Source organism: Pyrgilauda ruficollis, unplaced genomic scaffold (assembly GCF_017590135.1).
Source record: "Pyrgilauda ruficollis isolate IOZ18807 unplaced genomic scaffold, ASM1759013v1 scaffold35, whole genome shotgun sequence".
Taxonomy (NCBI): domain Eukaryota; kingdom Metazoa; phylum Chordata; class Aves; order Passeriformes; family Passeridae; genus Pyrgilauda; species Pyrgilauda ruficollis.
Window position 1 is genome coordinate 4,980,309 of NW_024524934.1, and position 26,857 is coordinate 5,007,165.

Here is a 26,857-nt window from a genome sequence, read left to right on the forward strand (position 1 = left end):
TCATTGCTACTAAACTAGAATTCTGCAGAGCTGAGTGTGTGTTTGAAGTTTCAGGGTCCAGAAGGTTCAGAACAAATATAGGTGAGAAAATATTGTGTGGTTTTGCAGGCCTGGGCACTGTGGTCTCTTAATCAGTTTAAGAACAGGGATTATACCTTGGTTGTGGAGGCATGAGGAAAGATCTATAATCAGAAAAGATACTGATAACTGCTGGATGGGGTTTCCTCTTCCTTCTGGAAGGTAGCATCTCCCAGGCTTGGCAGGAGCCCTGGTCAAGTTCCCCAGGCAGCAACACCAAACTCTCCACAGGGGCATGGGGACAGTCCTGCAAGGAAGGGACTGCAGTGGCAGGCAGAGATTTGAAATGCCTGTGTCCTTGCTCTTGGAAGAAAGAAGGTGGCATCAGTCAGGAGTGTAGCCAGAGGATGGGAAGCAAGGTAGAGCTGCTTGGGTCAAGAGCCTGGGGATCAGCAATGTTGGACGTTTCACAGCAGAGGAAATAAAGCCCTCACGTGTTTGAGGGAACAGGACTTCATGACTTGTCTCCTCTCTGCAAGCAAGTTCACACCAGGGACAGGCGTGTATTTATCTGTAGGTGTCTGCCTCAGCTGTCTCCCTCTAAGGAGAAAGAAAGTCAGTACGGCCACCAGGCTAGCAGGTGCTTTGGCCGCCTGACCAGCAGGAAACACACATCTGGGATACAGCTATCAAGTCTTCATCAGGACCATGAGACTCTCATCAGTGGGATTGTCTTTCCCCCTCCCTTCCCTCTCCTCTTACACTTGCCAATTTTAATTTCATTTTAGCTGTAAAAGTCTCTTGGCTCCTGACATTTCCTCATGTCTTCCCCACGTAAACCAATATTTATGACATTAAATATATTCACTGTGCATTGGTATTAAGCAATTGCTTTTAAAAGATAATCTTCCCCTTTCTGTTATTACCCCTTTATTTCCACTGCTACTTTTCTTGGTGAGTTATATGTGGAAGAAATTACTGCTATTTTGTCTTGAGGTTTCCCTGAGGAATCTTGTCAAAATGAACAGTCCTTTTACTAAGCTTTCCTATACAGATTGAGCAGAAATAAAACGAAATAATTAAATGGCTCCTGAAAGAATCCAGTGCCTAAAACCCTGGGGAAAAATAATGGTTCCATCTAGATCATTGTGAAAGCCTTTACTGGAGTGCAGTGTTTATGTTCTGCAGAGGGTCTTACGGCCTCATCGCCACCAGCAGCAGCTCCGAGAGATTTCCAGGCATGCAGTTAAGTGACGTGACTAAAAAGTGTCACCTGTTTGTTCTCGCAGCCTCTCCCCACTGGGAGAAACTTGTGTGGCTGAGAGCCTTGTTTTGCAAGTACATTACTTCTGTTTGAGTCATAATTTTATTATTGTTTTTAGTATACTTGTTATCATCTGTATCCATTAAAGAAGATTTTAGACACACACAGGGAGTGAGTTTGTCTCCTGGCTGCCTGTTCTCCTGAGTGCTTTGTTCTTCAGTAGGAGATTGAGAAAAAAAAAAATTAGTGTTAGGAAAGTTTTTCTCAAGTTAGAAATAAGAGGCTGAATTTCACACCAGTGATACACTTAATTTGTGCCTACAAATTGGCATGATGAATAATGTCTTGGCTTATTTTGCTGTGCAAAAATATCCTGCATCCATGCAAAGCTGTGATTGCCACAGCCCCAAGCATGGTTGTGGCATGAAAACCCTGAAGTCCCTTTGTCTTTTTATACAAAGCCTATGAGGTTTCCTCTACTTTAGAATCTTCCCTTCTAGTTGGATCAAACAGCCCAAAGCAGTTCAGTTTTCTGGCTCATCTGTTCCCCCCGCTACTTCTCAGAGAGCGAGAATTAATGGGCTCAGTCCTGCAAGACACTGATCCTTCTGGCACCAGTTCATCAAACCACTTATGCAAGGGTTTAAATTTTAACTGCCCAGAAGCTGCTGAGGTTAATGGTACTGTACCAGGGACTGCAGTGGGATCATCTTCCCTGACCCTGCAGCCTGACCTGCTGACATCCCTCTGGCTCCCACGCTGCCGTAACTTGGGGGTGACCTCAGCACATGTTTGTTTATCCTGGAATTAAATGGGTATGTGGGGACTTTACTGGATCTGCCTTACACTGCCCAGCCCTTATGTTCAGATATCCACAGAGCAGTCACAAGGGGACAGCAGATGGGGTGGGATCAGCTCCATGATATTTTCCAGTGACAGCCAGCTACCCTGGCCATGAACTCCTTCAGGCACCCAGGACATGGGCAGCCTCTGTGAAGAGCACCCTCCTTCTCGCTGTCCCACTACATGTTGTGAGGGTTTTTTGCATTCCAAAGGGTTTCATGGTGAAAGGAGGTGGCGTTGGCACTCAGGTTTGGGTACCCAGGTTTCTGTGGACCTTGATTTCAGTGGTTTCCTGAAGTGCCATGTGGTAATGGGGAAAGGAGAGGCCACCTGGTCAAACAATACCTGGGAGTGAATATGGGTTCTCACGAGTTCTTTATTCCTTATAGAAACAACAGCAACAAAATTCATCTCAGGCACGATTGCTCACAAAACTTATGAACCTTTGAAGGCAGCAAAAATTGACCCATCCTTTTTTTCTTGAGAGGGGCAGGGGAAACAATCTCTACTGGTCTCAATTACTCTGTTTGCTAGAAAAAATATTCCCGTCTAATGACCTCAGTAGGGAGTGATCAGCTCCTTTTGTGTATTAAATTAAACCTCTGGGGAGACATTAGACCCTCTAATTCATATTTCTCAGATGCAATTTAAGTCTTTCATCAAAAAACCTCTCAATATCTGAGCACTGCGATACCCAGTAGATTCGTTTTCATGTGGAGGATGAAAATAGCCAACAACATGTTAACAAATTCCATGGGGAGACCAATTGCAGTGATATAAATAATCTAACATGGGCACAGATTTGAAAATATGCTTCTTTATGCTGAGAACAAAAAGGCTGTTTTAAACATTTTCTTTATGTTAAGATAGAGGTGGGGAAAACCTCCCCAGCCTGGTCATTAAGAATGGAGTACATGAGCAGTTTCCAAAGGTCAGAGCCTCAAAATGATGCATCTCTATTTCTTGCTCAGAAAAAATTCCATGTGCCAGAAAGACTGCTTGCACAAGTTGTCATCACTTCTGCTGCCTTAAATTGACTGAGGAAAGGACAGGTTTGCAGGAGTAACAACTTTCACTTAGGGATAACGGCAGAGAAGAACATTGCTTCCTGTGCAAAGAACTGATCCCAGATCAAACATCACGTTTTGAAGAGCACGTGTATAATTTTCCAGGTTTTGGGGTCTTTTCTGAGAATTGCCTCTGAGTGCAGGACAGCCCCAAGCCTCAAAATGCTTCCTCCACCTCTGAGAGCACTTCTATGACACAAAACATCAGCACAAATGGGCCTTAGACACAATTTAGCCCCTGGAGTGGGTAGGCATTTTCTGATGGGAAAAGCCACATTCCTCCCCTTCCAGCTGGATGCTTTATCTGACACCATTGCTTATGACAGCACACTGATGGATGCACGTCTCTGTGGCAGTTCACCTCGTGAGGAGAAGCAGAGCCTGTGGTAGGATTCTCAGCCACGCTGAGAGCTCAGGGCAAGGGGGGGTTCTGTGCAGCAAATGCAAGGCTACAGGATGATAGCCCAGGTCTAGGAGAGGGCGGATATGGCTGGATGTAGAAAAGGGCAGCTGGGAGAAGAGAAGAAAATGCAACAAATGAAATAAACAAATATATTTGCAGTTCAGGTGACACTAAAACATCTAGAAGTTTCAGAGAAGAATAATAGTATGATCAGCATATTAGGAGCTTTTTTAAAAATAATTTAAATTATGATTTTAAGCATAAAACCTGCTTTGGTAATGTTCAGCATCTGTTGTTGAAACATTTTCCACTGTAACCCTTGGTTTTTGCATATGTCTACATATTTACTGCTATTAAAATAGCTTATGAAAAGATGCTTATCTTTTCATAACATCCAAAACATATTTTCTGGCGTACAAATGCTTTAATCTATTTTTGTATTTAATCATCTATAAATAAGCAAACTAAGACATAGTCAAATAGTACACATGCAAGCCATGCGTACATCAGGTACTAATTTTCAGTATGTACTCAATTTGTCCAAAAAAAATTGAGCAGAATAAGCCTCCTAAGCCCTGGTTAGTTCATTGGGCTGAGGCAGAGTAGAGTTATAGTGGCCTATGAAAAGCAGAACAGGAGGTCAGGCCTGTTTATGTCCTTTTCCTGATGGATTTGTGAAGGATAGAGTTTGCAAGAAGATGTGGCTGGTGAATGATGCCACTACACTGGAAAAATCAACTGGGTTAGACACAGCTGTAGAGCATGGGCTCAGCCTACAGCTACAGGTTATACTGCTGAGAAAAGGCAAAAACCCCCAAAACTTGTGTCTTTTCCAGGGACAGCCCAGACTGAGGAGACCTAACACATGCTGCCACAGCCCAAGTGATGTGGTTAACCCTTTGAAGAGAGACCATGATTTATCATCACTCAGTACTAAACTCTTCATGTCTTGCAAGGTGGTAAATGAAATTGTTTATTTAACCAAATCCTGTCAAATCAGTTTACCTGTGGAAAGCTGTCTGGAAAACCACAGAGGAGCTGTAACAGGCATGTCCACAGGCATGGGAGAAGCCAGCTCCCATTCACTCAGGCCAGGCCACCTGAGAAAGACTGATAACAAGTTCTTATTTTTGTCATTGCAAGAGCTATTAGCCATTTCCTTCTGCTCTCTTCTTCTCTCTATCTGTGGATACTTTAATGTTGAGTTTATGTGGCTCAGTTTATGCAGAGCTCATCAATAGCCTGTTCCTGCTGTAATTCCCACCACCAGCCTGCTCTGGGAGAGCACCAAGGAACAAGAAAGAGGTGAACTGCTAGAGAAAAAGACCCATGTGTTATATAGGAACTCCTTTGTAATCAAGAATATTAAAAGGATAAAAATCGATTCATAATGAATTCAGGAGGCTCTCTCTACATATTTTAACTGCCTGATATTATCTTGCTGAAGAGACACTCCAGCCTCACTAGAATGTGTTGTTACACAAGCAAAGCACTCCAGCATTGATTTTTCTCTTGCTGAGGATTATGAATCAACATGATTTAAGCAACTCTACTCCTGAGAGTAATGACCAGCCCCTGAAAGTTTAGCCAAGTACAGGAACTTTCTGGACAGAGGCAGTTTTGTATCAGTGCTTTTATTTACATTTAAAGACATGGATTGTCCATTAATATTTAACCTCTAATTATGTTTTTAAGAGGCGGCTCTATTGAAAACCAGTTATATTGTAAAGATATGTGCAGAAAATTAAATGAAAGCAATTTTTTTTTTAACTGTACAACACTTTCTCTTGAGTGAGCAGATCTCTTTTTAGCAGCAGGCCAGAGGGGTTCCCCCTGCATCATCAGTCATGTTCTGAAGGCTTGTGAACCCCATATGAGAGTTGTGGTTATGAACTGCAAGTGTCTAAACTAAAATGCAAATAGCTGCTGCCCTGCTTGCATCTGAAGGCACTGAAAGGATGTAATTGCACAGGAGGAGCTGTGAGGTGCAAGAGCTGCTGCAGGCTCCCCTCCACCTGCATGCACATCCCATGGTTTTCCTATCAGCAGGACTGAGATGAACTTGCTCCAAGGCATCCAGGACCTGCTTGTTGTGCAATATTTCTTACTTAGGCGAGAAGGGGAACAAACTTTCCCTGCAGAGATCCCTGAGAGCAAAAATACAAACCGTAGCTATGGAGTGAATGTTTAGTGCTGGAATCATGAACGAATTTGCTTGGCCTTGCACTTCCCACTGCGGCAATCAGCAGCTGTTTGCTGTCTGTGATGGCTGCAAACACAGCACCCTTCTGGGGAGCAAAGTGCCTTGCAGGGCCCTCCTGGTGCTGGCAGAGTTTATAGTTCTCTCTCCAGGATCCCACCACTTGCCCCAAGCTGAGAAAACCGTGAGTTTCTTTGCTGTTTATTGTCTATCTCGTCTTTCCACTAAACCCCCCCTGTCTCTGAGCTGTCCAGATGTGCTGATATCATCCAGGACCTTGCATAACTTTCCTCTTGGGGAAGAAAAAAAAATAAAAAAATGCTCCAGTAGCAGTTCATATGGAAATTTATTATTTTAATAAGATCCTCTGAAGCACTCAAAACCAAACTAACAGCTGTTCAGAGACCAGTTGTTTCCCCTGAATTCACTGAATTTCTGGGTGAGCATGGACTGATGGGATATAAATTTGAACGCTTCTAAAACCAAAGCTCAGAAAACATTCAAACCAGAAACAATATCTTGACAAAGCTGAAAACTGAATTTACCATTCAAGTCCCTGTTTTCTTTTCCCTCTGGACAGGACAGAAAAGATCACTGGTTTATTGCTCTGTTACTAATGGCACCAAATAGCTTTAGATATACCATAAGGAAATCTCTTGTGTTAGACTTAGGGCCAAATTGCAGGGGTACACACCAAAGTTTGCATTAAGAAACCACACACACATATTCTCTTCTGGGCTTCCTGTACGGCCTCTGCAGACTTCACTGTGCTACTTCTGACTTACACCAGCACAGGGGAGTGGAAAACCAGTCCCAGTATGGCAGGAAGGAGTGCAGGGTGATGACAGGAATCTGTAAAACCTTGTGTGTTCAGGAGGGAGAGATGTAAGGATCCTCAATGACAGGAACTAAGGATCATAAAGCAGAATAAAAATGAACTAAAGGATGTATTTTCTTCACACCAAATACAAGTGAGCCACAGCAACTGGCTGTGAGATGCTGTGAACAATAAAGCTCATCTGTTTTCTGGAAACTAGGTAACTCAGTGGAATAGGAATCCATGGAGAGCTACTACATTCAAAAGCATCACCCCTGGCTCACGACATCTTCTGTGACTCATGGGGGCGTCTCACGTTATTTCCTTCTCCATTCTCCTACCCATTCCTAGGAATCTGCCTTGGACTGATGCTGGCGGCTTTTGGTCTGACACAGCACAGGGGTCCATGCACGTGGAAAGGGATTGTGGCAGCATGATATCCTTCCCATAACTAGGCATGCAGAATAACTAGGCATGCACAAGGGATTTGAATGGATGCACAAAGGATTTGAAGGGGATGCAGTGTAGCACCTGGGCCCTGGATGAAGGTGAGCAAGGTGAGACAATTTCTAGGAGAAGGAATTGATTCAAAATCTTATACATTTTTTTGGTTTTTCAACCATAGGTTGACAAAAACTCTTCAGGATCCCACTGAAGACCCTTACGGCAGCTCAGCCGTTCTTGGATTTTCACTTTAAAGACTTGCCAAAATTTCAGTGGTTTGGATTTGTTGGTGTTTTTTTTTTTTTTTTTTAATATAAACAGTGTTCAGGGTCGTATTTACTATGCTTACTTTTAAAAGTATTTGGTGCAGAGGCTGTAGAAGTCTCTGGGTTTTTTCATACATAGATGCCCCTTAAGAATCAGACTATTTATGCTACTGCCTGGAAAAAGCAAAAAGCATCCTGTCTTAGGTCATTTTTGTGAAGATTTTTCCATGTTGTACTTTGTTTTTCAATTAAACATGCCACTGGACATCATGACAGGTGAGAAAAGGCTGCTTCCTTTATCTTGTACATTCAGATGGAATTTATTTCCCTACTTATCACACAAGATTAAGCCCAAAACCTTGTTCTTACAGCAGGTCTGCAGTATAATGCCTATAGATCTATGCCATCATCCTTCACAGGTGTGCAAAGGAGTGTGAGAACTAGTTACTTTGCTCACATGGAAAATGAGTGTAAAGTGTTCAGAAACTGTGACCCTGGCAGAGCTTTATTTGTAGAAGGAAAGCAAACAAACTTGCGGGGTTATGAGGGGAAATATGCACAGCTTTTCAGGTCTGGCAGTGCTGTCCTTGTGCAGAGGTGTGGGATGAGCTACTGAGATAGCTCTGAGCTCTGTTCCTCTCTGATCCCTTGAGTGAATGTCCCTGTGTTGGGCTGGATCAGGCATTGCCGTCCTCCTCCTCTGCATTCGGCTCTTGCAGCATCAGACACTGACAGCAGCTGCTGTCCTCAGCTTTCCAACTTCTTTTCTGTGCATTCTCCCTCCAACTAACTCTCCCTGGAAGAGAAGAGGAGAAAGCTGAGAGTCCTCAGAATGTTGCCTTTTGTTGTCCAGAGCCAAGGAAACACCTGTATATTTTGCCACCTAGTAGTCAGCCTACCATGAGCTCACTCAGTTTTGTACAAGGCGATCATGAATGATGAGGAAGAAGGACTTCTCCAATTCCAACATGCTTAAGCCATCTTTCTTGAGAGAAAATCTTGAGTGTATATATAATTTTAAAGGCAATTTTAATTCCCACAGGTCTCAGATACCTATAAGCCTTGCAGGGCACAGCACAATTTTCTCAGCAGTCCCTGCATTTCCTCTACACGAGTTTGAAGATGAACAGCAGAAGGAAGTGTATTGACTTGTCTGCCTGAAGACCTAAGCCCAGAAGAATAACTATGGACTAATTATTTCTCTCCTGCACCAATGTGAAATGCTTTTAAAGAGCCACTTATGATCCTCTTATTTCAGCCACTGATGGCAGAGGAATCCAAGGAGACAGCAGGACATGGCTGGAGACAGAGTGTCTTATCCATCTTAGGGGAAAAACACACCAGGAACCCATCCTCTGGATAAAGCTGACTGAACCTCCCCATGGAGGTGCCATTAGCTGGGTTGCTTCTTTCAGAGCCTCAAAACAATGTGAGCTGAATCTGGGCCTGTTAAAGTCCTTCTCACACAGCTTTTTGTGACCATGTGTGTAGTGGCTTTAGAGGGTTCTGCACCTCCCCCACATTCCAGGTTCTTAAAATATTTCATCTTAGCTATGTGACCAGCTCTGCCGCCCTCTCCTCCCAGAGCTCTCTCCAGCTTTCTTCTTTTCATCCCTTTCCCATCCACACCATGGCTATATCTGGCCTCACTTACCAGATGTAATTTTCTTTTCTTTTCCACAGACTTATTTTCTTCCTTTTTTAGAATTGGATAATCCTTTGTGCCTGCCAGTTGGCATGAGGGATGAAGAGGTTAAAATAAGGGAAAAAAAGTCAGAGATATGCCTTTTTATTTATCATAAAAGCCAGACTTTTGGTTTAGCCCAGAAAAACCTGGAAATCTAACACGTTTGTCCAGCAGCACTCTTAAATATGCACAGCCACAGGTACTGTCCAATGGGAAGAAGGAGCCAGAGCTGCCACCAGCTAATTACCCAGCCCACTAGGAAAGCTGTGACAAGCTCCTAAAACATGTCCAAGGAGAAAAACAACAAAAGGAAATTTGGTGGGGTTGGGAGTTGACAGAAGCAGGGAAGGAATAGGTTATTTCGGGAGGATTAAAAGGTCAAAGGACTCAGAGTGGAGAAGCCAGACCAAATCCACCCAAAGTTGTTGGTATGGGATCATCTGAAAAACAAATCCAGGGGCTAATCCCTCAGCCTGCTCAGGAGAGCAGTGCATGTCAAAGATACCCCCTCCTCCAGCTAGGCACATCCTGCTTCTGGCTGAACATGTGAGATGACCCTTCTCAGATGTCCATCCATCTGTGACACCACCTCATCCTTTGTCCCAGGTTTGCTCACTCCTTACATGCAAGCAAATGGAAACCTGTAGGGACAAGTAGGAAGCCCAAGGGTGAATTCCTAGTCCCTATACTAAATACAAGCACTGTCACTCCACTCAAAAGGATGGTGTATCAGGGAAGAAAACAGCAAGATTTCCAAGGCAGCTCCTGTCTTCGCAATTAAGAATTTGTTCTGCTTCCTAGCTGCATAGTGCATTTTGAAGAGTTGAGTGACCACCCCAAGGCTGTGAACTTCCCTGGTGAATGTCCCTCACCTCAAAGATATAAAGAGAAACACCAAAGAACCGCTTGCTCCACACCTAACAAATTCAGTGGAGCCTTTCAATTCCAATCCTTAGTACTGCCCTCACACAATATTGCCCTTAATAATGTCCTCACAGGCAAGGATAGGAGGCAGCTCCATGGCATCCTTTGCTCCACAGGTGTCTCTCATAGTTGTTCCTGCCAAACACACCACACTTTTCACACTGCTCAGGTTAGCAAAATAGGCTGCAGAGCAGAAAAGAAATAGGCACCTGCTCCTGCTGGTGACCCATGAGCACTTCATTTTTCTCCTCTAATGTCTGAATGGTATAAACTTGGTTACATTTCCTTACAGACACAAATTCTCTAGAAGACAGGGGTTTTCAGCATCCTCAAAGCAAAACAACTCGTGGTTTTCTTTGGGATGCAGCTTTGAGAGAACATGTCTCATTCAGGTCTGGATGAAGCCTTTGTAGGCTGGATGAACTGCAGACATTCCTATTTGCTGTGCAGGGATCCTTCCAGCTCCAGCTGAGTCTCCCTCTCTCAGAGAGAGGGGCCTGCTTTGCTGCCTGTGCCGTGCCGGGAGGGCACTGATGTGTCATGGGACTGGTGGCATCTGTCGCTGAGCAAAGCCCAGCCCGAGGCTGCCGCTCCCGGCTCCTGGCGCCCGGCGGCAGATCCAGGCACCCCCTAGAGGCACTCGGGCTGTGTAAGGCTGGAGAGGCAAGCGCGGCCAGCTCCGGCTCTTTTCCGTAGTGATAACAATGTAGTAACGCCTATCACTAAAGTTAAGAGCGCCAGCATTCCCATTTTCCTGGTCCTCATTTTATCAAAACAAGTTGATTAGTTTGAACAATAAATGCAAGCCTGGAAGCGCTCAGGGAGAGAAAGCTGTGGGCAAAAGTACTGGGAGGAGAAATTCAGCCCACAGCAAAAAGAATCCAGTGGGACAGTTTAATTGGGGTATTTCCATAATCCATGCAAGATGTGTCCAGTTTACCAGCAACTTGTTTTAGGCACTTTTTTGGTGAAAGTCTCAGCCTCGATTTTTAGCTGTTAAACAAAAGCAGATTTCAGTAATTGCTTGTTGCAGTCATCCACAGCAACAGCTTTTTAGTCTTGAATAGCTAAGCAGCCTCTCCAGGCCAGAACAGACTAGGATTTTGTCACTAATCAGGGAAAATCTATTTCTCTTTTCTCCTCCGAAGTCACTTCTTTTGGGAACTTGATACTGATTTGTGGTATTGATTCCCTGCACTGAACCACCAGGCTCATCTCCTTACATTCAGATTACCTCTCCAGAACCTGGTGAACTAGTGCTTTCAGAAAACATTCACGTGTCTTAACTTCCTACCACCCTCTCATTTCTCTCATTTTCTTCTTTCCAGGTTGTTCCTTTTTTTTTTTTTTTTGTTTTTTTTTGTTTGCAACATTTTTTTCCTCTATAAACCAGAGTTGCTGGCCCCTCCCAAGCAGGAGCTTAAAAAATAATTGCTAGGTCTACAAAGGCAGAGGTGGTTTTGTTTGTTTTATGCCACAGGGTATGTGACATGAAGTTTATTGCATCACTGAAAGTCGTTATTATAATGAAGCACCTCTCCGTAACAGGAACTGGAGACAAGCCCTGGATCTATTTGCACCTCCAAGTTGCTATTTTCCTACACTTGGTCTCCCTGACCAGGGAGAAACTTTCTAAGAAATGTCAATGGCCACTTTTAAGATGCAGAACAGCATCCAGTCTAATATTTCTGTCATCCTCAGACATGCAAAAAACATCACTAAACCCTTATGGTGAGAGAACCACACCTCTGACAGATCACAATGGAGAGAAGTAAAAATATTTCCTGAAGCCCGTTAGACTAAGATCAAACCTATAAAAGAAGAAATGTCCTCTACTCAATGAAGCTCCTGAACTTTGGATTTTATATGACAGGGGCACACTCCACAAGAGGTAAGTGGTCTCAGTAGGGTGACCATATGTACCTGTGAGCTCAGAAACACGAATTTCCTTTCTCAGAGTTCTCCAGAATGCAATACCTCAAGAGATGTTTGAAATCCTTCTGTCACCTGCACTTTGTCATGTACTGGCACCCCATGAAAGGACACACATCTGACCCTGATGCTGCAGACACTCGAGCATGTGCTTAAGGACATCCTCAAAGCCAGTGGAGCTGGACATGCAGCTAGCACCACTGAGCACAGGTTACCTGTTCGAATGAGCCCTGCAGCAGGGACCTTGCAGCTCCAGCAGCGATATATGGATCTTCTGTTGGAACTGTCTCTCTTGAGTGGCTCTCCACGAATGTGTGTTTCTTCCTTGTGCCCAGTTCTAGGGCTTGACTCCCTATTTTTTTGTCTTTCATACCACTTTTTTGGTTTGTGGTGCTCTGGGACTAACCCAAGTGTTAATACTACATTGCAGAGAGGATGCAGCACTTTGTAGTTCCTTCATTGCTTAGCTGTATTTCTAATGCTGTAGGCCAATGTGTTTGCTCCATGACTCTGGGCTGTCAAATAACCTTTGAGAAAACCATGCCCTTGCTGATAAGACCAAAGAAATGAAAAATGGAAAAAAAAAAGGGCTTTGGCAGAGCAGTTTCTATTGCATGCACTAATCAGTGCCTCCTTTTGCTACAGTGTACTTTGATACAAGGAAATGGCTGGCAGGTTCGCTACCTCAAGGCAGCAGTTCACCTGCTGTAAGTGTTCCTCAGGAGGAGGGTGAGGAGACAGAGCTCCAGTTCCATGGACCCTGCAAACTGGTCTCTTCTGGGAAGGTCTCCCACTGCAGCCTGCCACAGGGCCAAGTTCCCTGCCCTCCTGGCTGCAGCTTTGGAGATGGGCAGTGCTGGCCCTGCTTGCTGATGTCCCAGCATTTCTCACATCACAGAGACACTTGCAAGGTCCAAGAACCAGCCCCTTTACTGCAACCGAGCTTTCACCCATTTATGTTCTGTACAGCACATATGGCAATGGTGGCACGGACACAGCAAGCAAGGTCTCGGCTGAAGATAGAAACACAAAGAAACACAGAATGTTTGGGGTTTAAAGGGACCTTTAAGACCATCCATTTCCAACTTCCCTGTCACTTCCAGGTCTGGGACGTCCACCATTTCTCTGGGCAACCTGTTGCAAAGTCTCCCCACCCTTATAATAATTAATTTCTCCCTTATGTCCAATCTAATTCTACCCTTGCAGTATACAATTGTTGCTGGTATTCCTGTCACTACAGGTCTTCATAAAAAGCCTCTCTCCATGTTTCTTGCAAGCCTCCCTTATACACTGAAAATGCACGGTAAGGTTTCCCCAGAGATGCAAAGACGATTGTTTACAATAAAAGTCTCTCTTTTCTACCAGTGTTGGAAATCCCACCTTCTCATTGTAAGGAATATCTTATACAATCACAAGCAAACTTCAAGGAAAACAGGATGCTATTTCATTCAAGTGTCACAACTGATATTTCTATTAAATGAAAGAGTGGAAAAATTGTGAATACTAATGGCAGCAAAGGGTTGGTGCCCTTAGGTGCCCTGCTTCTTCCTATTTTTATAACAAGGGTAAGTGGATGGAAATGAGACACAGATCTGCTAATGAACGTGTTGTAATTTCTCTAGAAAAAGGAAGTGAGGATTTATTTTTTCGCCTGATCTTAAACCATTTTCCTGTCAAGATAAGTGGGTTTTGAGAGGATCACTTTGCCTTGATGTTTTCAATTTCCATTTTGCCAGGGAAACAAGCAAGATGCAAAGAAAAAGACAAAGATTTGAACTCTGTCATATGGCCCAATTCAAAGAGGGAAACTCTTTGAATCATCAAAGGAAGCAAGGGGTTTACTCCTCTTTTCCACTGTACAAAATAACTCATTTTCAAAATTTACTGCCAACTCCAATTCTTCTGGGAAAAGAGACTGTTCTGGTAAGCAGTGACTGAATTGAAGTTAAAAAACTTGGTGTCAGGATCAAAATTCTTGAGAAAGGACACCTTTCTCTTCTTTGCATTTGGCCTGGATATCTTCCCAATTAAGTGTAATAGTCCTAGAGAAAAGTGCAATTTAAAAGCCCTTTTAAAAACTGGGAATAAAACTATATGGATAGCTAATCACTGAAACGTGTTCAAAACACAATGCTAAATTTCGTTGCAGTCAGGTTTGAACCCTCCTTACTATTCTGCCCTCCTAAAACTAAAATGAAACTGCTTTCACTGTTTCAGATGATGTGAAACCAACTTAGCTTTTCAGAAAGATGCTTTTCACTTGAAAAGGAAATACATCTGCAAGAATTTGAAGAAAGCTGAGCTGTTCTGTCAGCTGTTCTGTCAGCTGATGCTTTGACCTATATTGTGTGACATATACAGTTCCTATTTTCAAAAGATTCATGTAGACTCATTATAAGAAGCTGATTGTTCCTGTTAAAATTGAAATCAATGCTATGGCTTTATATCATAATCCTGTTAGCAAAGGTGGAATATGTTTGTCTTTCATAATAAGAAGACTTCATTAAAAACTATGAAAAGATGGCAAATATTGGGGAGAATCGACACTAGGAAGCAATTCTTAAGGCTCATATACAGTTATGCCAATGGAAACAGGGTAACTCCAGCTCAGCTAATTGGAACAGGATTAGTCAAAGGATGTTGCATATGCAGGGCTGGTAGCAATGGCAGAAAAGTCTTCACCATCCACAAACTTTGTCAGAGCATGGACTGGCATTTGCTCTGCACTGCGCTCCACCATCAGAGTAAAGTCCCAGGGGATACCTCTCCTACAGAAGCTTCGTCCATTTCAGCTGAATGCCTGCAACTACAATGCTAAATGCTTAGAGAAAACTGAGGAAACTGCAGTGCCTTTTTTTGACATAGCAAGTAAACCTGCTTGAAACAGTAAGAACAGAGGTCTGGCTGCAGGCACCAAGACTGCAGTGGAGTTACCGGAGGCACCAGCTCAGGCTGTGACAAGAAGTCAAAATGGAAATGACTGGTGAAAAATTTGTAATAGAGACATGCCTCAAGGACACTTAGTGAAAGCAGCCAGAAATGCTGGCCTCATTCCTATATGCTATTTGTCATATCTGTCAAATATCGACATACAGCCCTGTCAGGCATCTTAGTTTTTCAGCTGCTCATGGGAACATGGAGACATTTATAGCTGCTTCCTTTGCTGTGGCGCCTCATCCCCACACATTTCCCAGGCACCTGGTGGTGTGCTGGGGGAGTGCCGGTGCTGCAGGTGGCATGCACACTTCAGAACAGGCTCTCTCTTGCAACTAAAGACAGGGGGTGGAGTCTGTAAGGTAATCTTAGCTTAGTGCTGGGGCATCATCTATCCTCAAGCTGCTATTCCTGTTTTCTTGCCTTGACAGGTCACAAAATCTCCTTGTCAGTGTCACCAATGAGTAATTGCCATAACAAACCCTGGATCTGTGTGGTCCATATTTTGCCTCAGACGTAGATATTTTAATGTGTATGTGTCCCATGTAAAAGAAGAGGGTGTCCCTTTGATTGTCCCTTTATAAATAAGGAGACTTTCTGATTTTTTTTTTTTAAATAACTGTAGCTAGTCTAGAGTTTCTCTCTTCTGTCAGCTTTCAGTGTAATTTGTTCAAGCTGAGAATGTTTAGTGCAATGTTTCCTCACAAAGCAGCCTTCTCCTGGGAGAAACAAGGGCAGATGAAGACTAGGAACTGCAGCTGGAGAGAGATGATCAACACTTCATCTGCACTCAAAATATAATTTGGTCAACAAAAAAAGACAAGCATAAGCCCAAATGGACAAGCAGATCTTTAGTGCTAGAAGCACTGGCTTGTAATAAAGCTACTTTCCCATATAGTTTTATTCCTAGTTTTTAAAAGGGCTTTTAAATTGCACTTTTCTCTAGGACTATTACACTTAATTGGGAAGATATCCAGGCCAAACGCGAAGACACCAGGTAAACCAAGATGTTAATCTAATTTAGAAACCATATCTGCTGTCTGATGGCACAAGTACTGTCCTCCATGCTTCAACTCCCAGCTCTGGACACTGGGATGGCATCACTGATTTTTGACAAGACCATGGGAAAGTGACTATAAGAGCAAGTTATCAGTTAGAGTAACTGATTTTCTTAGTGATTTTCTTCGGAAGATTTTCTAATTGGAAGCATGGGGTTTGAGTCCCTTGCAAGCCAGACTTGCCAAGAAGTAAGTAAACAAACCTGATAAAGCGCAAAAGACAAGCATAAGCCCAAATGGACAAGCAGATCTTTAGTGCTAGAAGCACTGGCTTGTAATAAAGCTACTTTCCCATATAGTTTTATTCCTAGTTTTTAAAAGGGCTTTTAAATTGCACTTTTCTCTAGGACTATTACACTTAATTGGGAAGATATCCAGGCCAAACGCGAAGACACCAGGTAAACCAAGATGTTAATCTAATTTAGAAACCATATCTGCTGTCTGATGGCACAAGTACTGTCCTCCATGCTTCAACTCCCAGCTCTGGACACTGGGATGGCATCACTGATTTTTTGACAAGGCCATGGGAAAGTGACTATAAGAGCAAGTTATCAGTTAGAGTAACTGATTTTCTTAGTGATTTTCTTCGGAAGATTTTCTAATTGGAAGCATGGGGTTTGAGTCCCTTGCAAGCCAGACTTGCCAAGAAGTAAGTAAACAAACCTGATAAAGCGCACATTTTCCACTGTTTTTTGCAAATAAGTGTTCTGTCATATCCTGCTGTATTCACAGAAGAGGTTGTATACGAAACTAGATCTGGTTTTCTACAAGTAACATTTTCTGTTTAGTATTTTCCTTTTCTTTGCTAAAGCCTTCTGTTGCAGTCCTTGCGCTAGTCTCTTGTATTTATTGATGTCCGTCTTTATGCAGTTAAACTCTTACTTGCATAACTCATTCTTAAGAGGCTGATTATTGATACATGTAACCTTTTACCATCTTTTCACACTTTTAGAAGACATAGTTCATGCTGTCTGTATTTTGAACTTGAATGATGGAATGGAGCTGAAGACCATGCAGATATATTTCTTTTTTTCTAAAGCAAACTCAAGAGTCCAAGCATAGCTATGAGAATATATTCTGTGGGATCAACCCAGCATTTTGTGTCTGACATGGCTGAAGTGGATGTGTCTGCAAGAGACCAGGCATAAGACAGAGAGCTCCTTCTCTAGAATATTTCCCAAGCTAAGATTTTCTGGGCCAGAAGTTGCCTTTTAACTTCTACTAATGCTGACACTTACATGAGAATTGGATCAATTAAAAAATTAAATCCAGCTGAAGCACCACCATACAAATTGCTTATAGCACAAAGGCCTATGGATTGAATTCTTTTGGGGCCTCTGTGTGCAGGATCCTGAGCTACCACAGCAGAAATGATCACCCACCTAAGCCACCCTGGCACCTCACAGGACACACCCTCGACAGTACCAGGCACCTCTGTCACCTTCACAAGGCCTGGTTGGCAGGGCTCAGGACACCTGCCCAAGTTCCACCCACAGAGTGTAACCTCTTGCCTTGCTCCTGGTATTCTGTTTGCTTGCTGCCCCTGTACAAGAGCAGACGCAGGGTAAAAGATGGAAACAGGAGGAACTGCTACAGCTTGCTGGGACAGGGGACAGCCAAGTGCCTCTAGTGCCACTGTGGTTCACTTCAGTGGGAAGTGGACACTCTTTCTCCCACAGTATCACAGCAGAGATGGACACTGAAGTAAGGGAGAAGTTCCTGTTAACTCTCACCTAAAAGTTACATGGATTCTTTATTGCCAGGCTATTTAAGCCTTTCTCTTTTCCCACCTGATGTTTCCCTCATTTTAAAGATGACTTTACTTCCAGGGAAATATTTTCCTGTTGCTTGCAGTTCTTTGTTGTGGAAAGAATAAGTGGGAGGAAGGTTTCACAACAGGTTTCATCCTCTGAAACGTGAATCTCTGCAAACCATCTTACTTGTTTTTCTAGCAATGACAATTTTAGCCCTGGGAGAAACTGTGAACTTTGCTCAGTAAAGCTGGTTTTCTCATCTATTTCAGCTCTAAGCAGAGTTTGATTTTTGTAATTTAAATGGTATCTAGTCACTGCCACATGGTGTCAGGAAGTGCATAGTCTGGAAGAACTTTCTGATAGAGGCTTTCCCCCATCAAGGGTCATATAGCTGCAACGTTCCTCCCTAGCTTAAGTGCAATTTTGTATGTGGAGTGAATTTTGGAAAGAAAATGATCATTGGTAATATTGGACAGGATCTGTTTGGGCCACATGTTACAAATATGTAGGGCTGAGGTTGCTGGATCACTGGCTGTCCTCATTCCTCTCCTCAGCATTTTAATAAGTCCACAAGTGTATTGTGAGAGAGACACCCATGTCCTTTGCTAAACCTCACTAACTGGAGATGGGGAGAAATGAAGAAAGTTGGTGTTCAAGAAATTAGACTTCAGCCCAAGGACTGTCACAGGAGAATGAAATACATTATAGGGCTGGGTAGTGAGAGATGAGAATAAGGTAATTTCCAAGAGCTCAAATAATCATGGAATCCTAGAATGGTTTGGGTTGGAAGAGACCTTTAAGATCATCCATTCCAAGACCCTTCCACTAGACCAGGTTGCTCAAAGCCCCATCCAACTTGGCCTTCAACACTTCCAGAAACTGGGCATCCACAGCTTCCCTGGGTAATCTGCTACAGTGCCTTGCCACCCTCACAGTAAAGATCTTCTTCCTATTCTAAACCCACCCTCTTTTCAGTGTAGCCTTTCCCCCTTGTTTTATCACTACATGCCCTTGTAAAAAGTCCCTCTCCAGCTTTCTTTCCCCCCTTGAGATATTGAAGGGCTGTTCTAAAGACTCCCTGAAACCTTCTCTTCTCCAGGTTGAAGAACTCTCTCAGCCTGTCTTCATAGGAGAGGTGCTCCAGCCCTCTGAGAATTTTCATGGCTTTCTCTGTATTTGCTCCAACAGGTCCATGTCCTTTCCTGTGCTGGGAATCCCAGAGCTGGATGCAGCACTCCAGGAGAGCTCTCACCAGAGCATAGTAGAGGGGCAGAATCACCTCCCTTGACCAGCTGCCCACACTGCTTTTGATGCAGCTCAGAATACAGTTGAATTTAGGAGCTGGAAGCATATGTTGCCAGCTCACATGAAGCTTCTTATCCACCAACACCTCCAGTCACAGAAGCACAGAATCACAGAATATGCTGAGCTGGAAGACTCCCATCAGGACCATCAAGCCCAGCTCCTGGCCCTGCACGGGACACTCCAAGAATTCCACCATGTGCCCAAGAGCATTGTCCAAACGCCTCTTGAACTCTACCAGGCTTAGTGCTGCGACCACTTCCCTGAGGAGCCTGTTCCAGTGCCCAACCACCCCTTGGGTGAAAAAAACCCCAAGTCCTTCTCCTCGGTGCTGCTCTCAATCCATTCACCTCTCAGCATATATTTGGGATTGGAATTGCTATGACTCCTGTGCAGGATCTTGCACTTGGCCCTTCTGAACTTCCTGAGGTTTGCATGGACCCACCTCCCAAGCCTGTCAAGGTCCCCTCTACACAGCATAGTCAGCTCTTTGACTTGCATATTATGTAAAAAATTTTCATCCTGTACAAAAATGGGGCATGGGCAGATGAGACAGCCTCTAAGAGGAAAGTAAGGTGCAAGAGGGGCAGTGAGGGAAGTAAGGGGACAAGTTATATAACTTTGATTTAATTGAGAATAGTGTTTCAAATCTGCAGAAAACATCACGTTGCTCCCCTTGTTCCCTAGACAGAAAGGCACAGTTCTACAGTCTCCTTTTATTGTTTTGCTGATAAGCAGGCATTTCACATTTCTGACACTAAACAAAATGTCCTTTAGAAAAGTCAGTGCCATGGCCTTTTCCAGCTGGAACGTTACAACTACAGCCTGGCTGGCCAGCTGAGTTTTTGCTTTGTAACACAATGTCTCAGAGGTGGCTGCCCAAGGTGCTCCAGCTAGAAAGGGACAAAGCCTGCTGCAGGAGCAGCCAGCTTCATCTCCCGCTTCCACCTTTGTCCACATGGACAGCAGTGCAAATATGGTGAAAACTTCCCAGCTCTTGGGGTGATCTGGCTTGGCGTGCACTGGAATGACTCGTGGTGCTCCTGACTTTGTGTTTCCATCCTGCAAACACTGACTGCTACCCAAAGTTTAGTCCTCTTCAGCAGATTTTATAAGGCCCCTATTGTGACCCTATTGTTGGACTCCTCATTTAAACAGCTTTAAAGTGAGTACATTTTCCTTCTTTGATTCCCAAAGGGTATTTCTGCATGGCACAAAGCTGATCCCGGTACCTACAAGTGTCCAAGCAAAGGTCAGGATTACCCCTTCCTGGGGAAACCCACCTCCTGGCCTGGCAATCCCGGTGGCCTGAAATGACCCACCCGGGCCACTGGTAACAAACGGAGCAAAAGTTTGTTTTTGCATTACTCAAGCAACGGGAATAGCTCAATTCTGGTTAGTCTCAAGATCTGAAAGTGGAGCTATCAAAAATCGCTGAATCAGAGGAAATGGATCTCAGACAACAATAATATTTATGAATTCTTATGAAAAATTGCTGAAAATGTTTTTGTTAAAAAAAAAAAAAGTGGAAAAGAACACCATCTTCAGAAGTGCCTGCAATATGTTTTGCCTTGTTACTCAGAGGAAACATGCATGCTGTTTTTGTCAGCTAACAAAATACTTTCTAACAAGGTATTCTGACAAGGCTGAAAATACCTTACACCAATGTGAGTCATTTTGGCTCCAAGTGCACATCTTAGAAAAAGGAATCTCAGGGAAAAAAATTAACTAAGCACTGGCATGAAAGACAGTCTTTAAGTGACGGGCCTGGAAAGGTTATGCATATTTGTACTCAACACAGAACGACTGCTATCTTTCAACCCACACAACTGCTTCACGTTTTTCTTTTTTTTTTTTTTTTTTTTTTTAATGCAAGAAAGAAAAAAGTCACCTAGTTTCTTTCCCAACTTTTGAACACTGATAAAGTTCATTACTTTGGAGGGCTGTGATTACTTTTTGTATGTAGCTGTGTGACCCCTGCTGGCAGATTCTTATCATGACTGCAGCAGTTCAAACATATATGTACAGATACATTGGCATTCCGGTAAATCCTGCCCTACATACACAAGGAGACATAATACACAAGACGATATAATCCCTGCTCTGGAAAATAAACTCCCACGCTGGAAAAGTGTGAAAAAAAAAAAAAGTATAACCCAGCTTTCTCCATTCACAGACGTTTTACAGGGCAGTTTTTAGAATACCTTTGATAAATAGATATGACCATCTCAGGATGGGGCCACTAGTGTTTATTCAGCATAATGGTCTAAATGTTCATTATTGCCTGGAAAGCCCCTACACTTCATCCTGTTAGAAGCAGGGAGGCTACACCGAGGAAAGGATTAGTCTCCACTTGCATTCCTTTCTTGTACTCCTTCTCATACCATCTGCTAACAGGCATTGTGGCAGGGAGGGTACCAGCTAAATGGACCTTTATTCTGACTCAGCACGGCTGCAGACAGTCTGTCCGCTATGATACAGTGGCACAGTATAATTTGATACTTTAAAAAACTGGCCATTCACCTGCCAGACCACAATGCAACTTGCACTTAACAGTCCCGCTCTTTGTGATAGCCAAGGTCATTTCTATTATTACAGCACAGTGCACGGAAATACCACAAATACCAAGAGAGTCTTATCTATTTATCATAGGTGAAACTGGGAAACTGGCACGCTTCGCAGCACGACGGCTCCACGGCGGATCACAGGCATTTTGAGTTCACTTAATTGAGTTTATAGTCATGGGCTGCCTCCCTCAGTTGGGACCCCCGTGGATTCCATGCATGTCTATATCTGTGATGGCACTGCTGCAGCCACTCCTCAAGGGTCCAGCCCCCACACTGACTCTGCTCCTTGAAAGAAGGCTGAAAACACAAACATGCCAGAAAAAAAAGGACTTTGTCAGAATTAGCAATGATTAGATTAGAGCCATAGGCGATGGGCAGGCACAGCTCTTCCCTCCTTCCCTCCCCACCTGGCTTTACACACCTGCTCACACATAAAACACGCTGTGTTTAGCACCTCGCCCTACCATGGCAGAAAAGGGAGATTATACCCCAATGTTCCACCGCTGCTGCCAAACCCAAACCTCCTGAGACCCCAGAGCACACCTGACAGGGTCTGAGGGGAGCAGGCAGGCTCCAGCGCAGTCAGGCATCCATCATCCCGCATGGGGAACCCCCGTGTCCCACTGCGGGGTTCTCCCAAGGCAGTAGCAGGAGCAGCAGGTGGGGCCCAGAGCCCCGAGCCCTGAAGCCCTGAAACCTTGAAGCGGTGAACCTTGAAGCCCCGCAGCCCTGAATCTCTGAGCCTTGAATCCCTGAATCCCTGTATTCCTGAATCCCTGTATTCCTGAATTCCCGAATCCCTGAATCCCAGAGCCCAGGGCCGCCCTCAGGCGCGACGCGCGGGCAGGGCGCCCCCTGGCGGCCCCTCCCCACGCCCGGGGCGCCCCCAGCCCCCCCTCCCGCCGCCGCCGCCGCCGCCCCCCGCTCTTGAAGTTTGCAGGCGATTTCCTTTCCAGCCCCGGCCTTATCTCGGCCCGCACGTTGCCGCGCGGTGACTAATAGGAGAATAACATTGTCTCGGGATAAAATAGCGCCGGGGCTGTTTACCCGCTCCATGGGGGTTCGCTATAAAAGGGCGCCGGGGACCGCCGCGCCAGCCAGACGCGCCGGGGCGCACCGAGCCGCGCCACGCAGGGCACCCGCCACGGCGCTCCGTCCTCACGCCGGGACACACTTTCTCCGCTTTTCCCTCGCCTTTTATTAATTTTTACCCCGTTTCCCCTCACTTCTTCCATCCGCCCTCCGCCGCCTGCTATGGATTATTGCCACATGATCGTCTCGCTGCTCTTCGTGCTCTGCCCGGGGCTGCTGCCGGCAGGTAGGTGCCGGTCCGCTGCCGCTCGCCTCCGCCCGGGGCCGACCCCGCGGGGGGCTGCGGGGTCGCAGCCGGGCTCCGGGGAGGGCTGCCCCGGGGATGCGGCGGGAGGGGATGCGCGGTGCCTTGCCTTGCCTTGCCTTGCCGCGGGTGCTGAGCTCTGCCGCTCCCTCCCGCAGCCCCCGGAGCCGAGGTGGACGCCGCGCCGCCCCCCGCCGCCGCCGTGCACCGCCGCGCCCGGCGCTGCTCCTGCTCCTCGCTGATGGACGAGGAGTGCGTCTACTTCTGCCACCTCGACATCATCTGGATCAACACCCCCGAGTGAGTGGAGTGGAGGGCTTTCGGCAGTTCCCCAGTGCCGGGTTCCCCTTTGGTTAGGAAGAAAGGGAGGGAGGTGTGAAGGCGAAAATTAAGAGCCACAACCCCCCTGCAGAGATGGGAAGCGGAGGAAGGAATAGTTGTTTGCACAGTTTCTCCTACTGCTTTACTTTCCTGCTCCTACTTTTCTGGCGCATTTAGCAACGAGACTGTTCACCAGGATTGGGCCACCCAGATCGGGCAGATAGCTCCTAATAGCCCAACACACCTGCCTACCTAAAATCTGGGCAGCAGTATTTCCTTTGGGTGCTGCTCAGCAAAGGCTGCAGGATACTTTTCACTATGAATCAGAATCAGACAAAATGCCAAAGGCGTGATTTTGCCAGCCTGAATTTGAGCGGTTTTCTTTCTGACAAGTTAGGAGGTTGGAAGGAATAGTTTGACACCGGGTGGCTCTAGCTTCCTTTCACTGCTCTCTGCTGCAAATTAATATGTCCCACGTGCTAATAGGATTATGCACAGTATCCGTTTCTATACTCTCCTCACCAAAAAGTAATGAGCCAGAGGCTCACCTAAGGCTGCAAACACTGACTAGTGATTTCTTCTGCTGCTGGGTTTCCTCTGAGAGAGAATCTGTTCTTCACTTTTACTGCTTCTTTCAGTGTTGGCAGTAGCCAAAGTTCAAAGAGATGAGGTTTTATTGCTTTCTATTGCACAGGGAGGCACAACAGCCTTGTGAAATCACAATTAAAACGTCATTATCCTTGTCAGTAGCCATGCTAATGAATATGTTGCAGGATCATCAGAAACATTTGCATAGAAACTGTGACTAACGAGGCATTCCCAATCCCACAACCTTTACTCGTGGAATCAATGCCATTGATAAGATTGCCCAAAATATCCCATAGCGTTTTGAAGCCACAGAATTATTTAAATGACTTTCATGTTGTCTCTTTGATCATAGGAAGACTGTTCCATATGGTCTCGGCGGCCCTTCTCGACCCAGAAGATCACTGAAGGATGTGGTGCCGGAGATGCTTGCTGAACCAAGCAGCAGATGCCGATGTGCCAACCAGAAGGACAAGAAATGTCTGAACTTCTGCCAGGCAGGCAAAGATCTCTGGTGCGTCTCTTGTTGCTACTCTTTAAAAGGCAATGCATGTGAAAGGGATGGATTGTGGTGCACTTACTCATTTTGGCACTTGCTGAGTGAATACTCTCCCCCAAGCCTTGCCTCCTACCTGAGTGCTAACACTTCTATGATACATACTATGGCTTGGCCCAGAAACATTGCTTATTACATGCCTTGAGAAGTGGTTGATGAGATGCCTCACCTTGTGGACTGCAGACTTGGCTTTTTTTTTAACATCAGCACCTTTTCCCTTTTAACAGGGCTCAGTCCACAGTGGAGAAAACCTCACGGCACCGCATCAAAGCCAGCAATTGCTTTGGACCGAAATGTATGAACCGACAGCTTGTTGACAGCAAGAAAATGAAGCGGTGAGTTGTTGTAGTTCCCTGGAGCAGCAATAGAGAGCACAGTTCACCTGCCTTCGGGTCATCCTGGGCTTAGCTGGTGGTTTCAGCTTGAGAGTTATGGAGGAATCTGTGAGGGTATTTTGTGGGATTTTCTTCATGCTCTGGGTTTTTAGCTTGTGGGGACACGGGTGCTGAGCTCAGCCCACTGTCTGTCCTCTGCTTGCATTCAGTGCTGAGCCGTATTCCCATGGAAAAGTACGGTACTAAAGCCTGTACTAAAGATGATTCTCTAGTGCTACTTTCACAAGCAGAACAGGACTTATAGAAGCAGGCAACCTGATGATATTGAATGAGACTTAGGTCCTGGAAGTCTTAAATAATTTTTTGAAAGTGGGGCTTGCTTAGTCACTTGCAAAATGCACCTATTCATTGGAAGTAGGATCAGGTTTACCTAGAAGAAACAACACAGGCAAAGCATAAAAAGCCACTGGAGACCTCCTGACTGGCTACTTAAGGAAGTCTATGGCATCTATATTTGAGTGAATATTTTAGTTTAATGTTTGCATTGAAATTATGAATACAGCATTTCAAGTATCTTAAGTTATTCTAATTCTGAGGTATAGCAAACAGCAGTTTTTTAGGATCCCATGGTAGAAATCTAGACTGAGGTTTATTTAAGCAAAAACTAAGTTTTTTCACACTGGAGATGCATCTTCACTATCACAACGCTAAATGTACATTTCTTGATTTCGCAGGCTGGAAGCCATTGGTAATAGTATCAAAGCTTCCTTCAGTATCGCAAAGCTGAAGGCTGAGCTCCAGAAAGGGCGAAAGCTCAAACACAACAGGGCGAACAAAAGGCAGAGCGTCCGGGAAAGCCTGAAAGCATCCTAGTGGGGAGATCACCTGAATCCTTCTCTGCAACGCTTGCTGACAAAGCATCGCGAAAACTGTCTTGACTCCAACATTCCATGATGGCGAAGGGCCCCTCTGTCCAAGTGTTTGCACAGCGGAGCAAAATGCTAAGGAAGTCCTGTATTTGGAGATATAAAGACAAAGGATTTTATCATTTTGGAATTCAGGTGGATGGGTAGAAGGGCTGAAGGGAAATCTGCAGTAACATACATGAAAAGCCATCTGTCTAAAGAAACATTTGAATACTGCTTCTGGAATGTTACCCATCAATTGAGAAGCTTTCAGGGTCTACAACAAAAGCATCTCGCAATGAAGACCTCACAGATGTGCTTAGCAAGGACAGAAAGCAAGATCTGAGTGTACAAACTTCAAAGAACTCTACCTTTTGATTAAAATGCAAAAATGAAAGCCACAGTTCTACTTTAATCAGGACTTACTGCATATATACATGTCTACCTCGCATACTGTTTGTTGCACTCCTGCTAGAGTATTTTTACACCTTGTTATTGCCTTTACTAATCAGCTGCAACCCTTTGCCTTTTTTCAGAAGTCTAGTTTACTTGTACAACCAGAGTTATCTGAATGTGGGTTAGGCACTCTGATTGTTTGCATAGTCAAAGTCCTTTGGCTGTGGATACCAAAGGATCCTTCAACATAAAATAAAAGTTATCGAGGACACTACTAGGTTTCCCATAACAAGGATATTTGGTCAACTGAAGTTCTAATAATAGGGTTGTTTTGTCTTACATGCTACCAAAAATGCACTGAAGTGGGGATGTACCAGAGGCCATTGCAAGATTTATTCAGGGCCGTGTTTGGTGGAAATGCATTGAGACAAAGGGTTGTTTTGAATTAAGTCAAAAGGCTAATATTGGGTGAATGTTTATAGCAGTGAATTTGTTCACAATGTTGAATTTGCAGACAAGTTGAATCTTATGTGCTTATTTTTGTGTCATGTATTTATATTCACACAAGTTCTTCATTATATTTACCATGTTGAATACACATTGAAGTAGGCCATATTGGTCTATGCATGTTTTATGTATTTCTGTATGAAATTGGGAAATGCTTTATGCCTATCAAGGTAAATATCTTCAGAAATAAATATTTTTAATTACTGTATTGGCTTGTTTTTCCTTAGTCTGTGGCTCCGTGATCATGGAAGTAGATTGCCCCATGTACAAAGCTGACCCAGGTGAAGTGTGTGCATGATTGCCTTTCTGTCAGATAAGCCAGATCACAGCAATCAAATTTTGTGCCAGATATGAGACAGCACATGTCACTTGTTCTAGCTGCAAGGTTGCTCATCAAATCTTCATGGCAAACTCTAAATTGGACAAATGAACTCAT

At 44.5% G+C, this 26,857-nt stretch overlaps 1 protein-coding gene across 1 annotated transcript; it reads left to right on the forward strand.

The window, feature by feature from the left end:
* The first annotated feature begins 22,508 nt into the window (after positions 1-22,508).
* EDN1 (endothelin 1) lies at positions 22,509-26,629 on the forward strand. The gene is made up of 5 exons (XM_041475528.1): positions 22,509-22,798; positions 22,975-23,116; positions 24,078-24,236; positions 24,506-24,613; positions 25,348-26,629. Exons 1-5 carry the CDS (start codon positions 22,735-22,737, stop codon positions 25,484-25,486), a joined length of 612 nt encoding a protein of 203 aa, XP_041331462.1. The 5' UTR covers positions 22,509-22,734; the 3' UTR covers positions 25,487-26,629.
* The last annotated feature ends 228 nt before the right edge of the window (positions 26,630-26,857 follow it).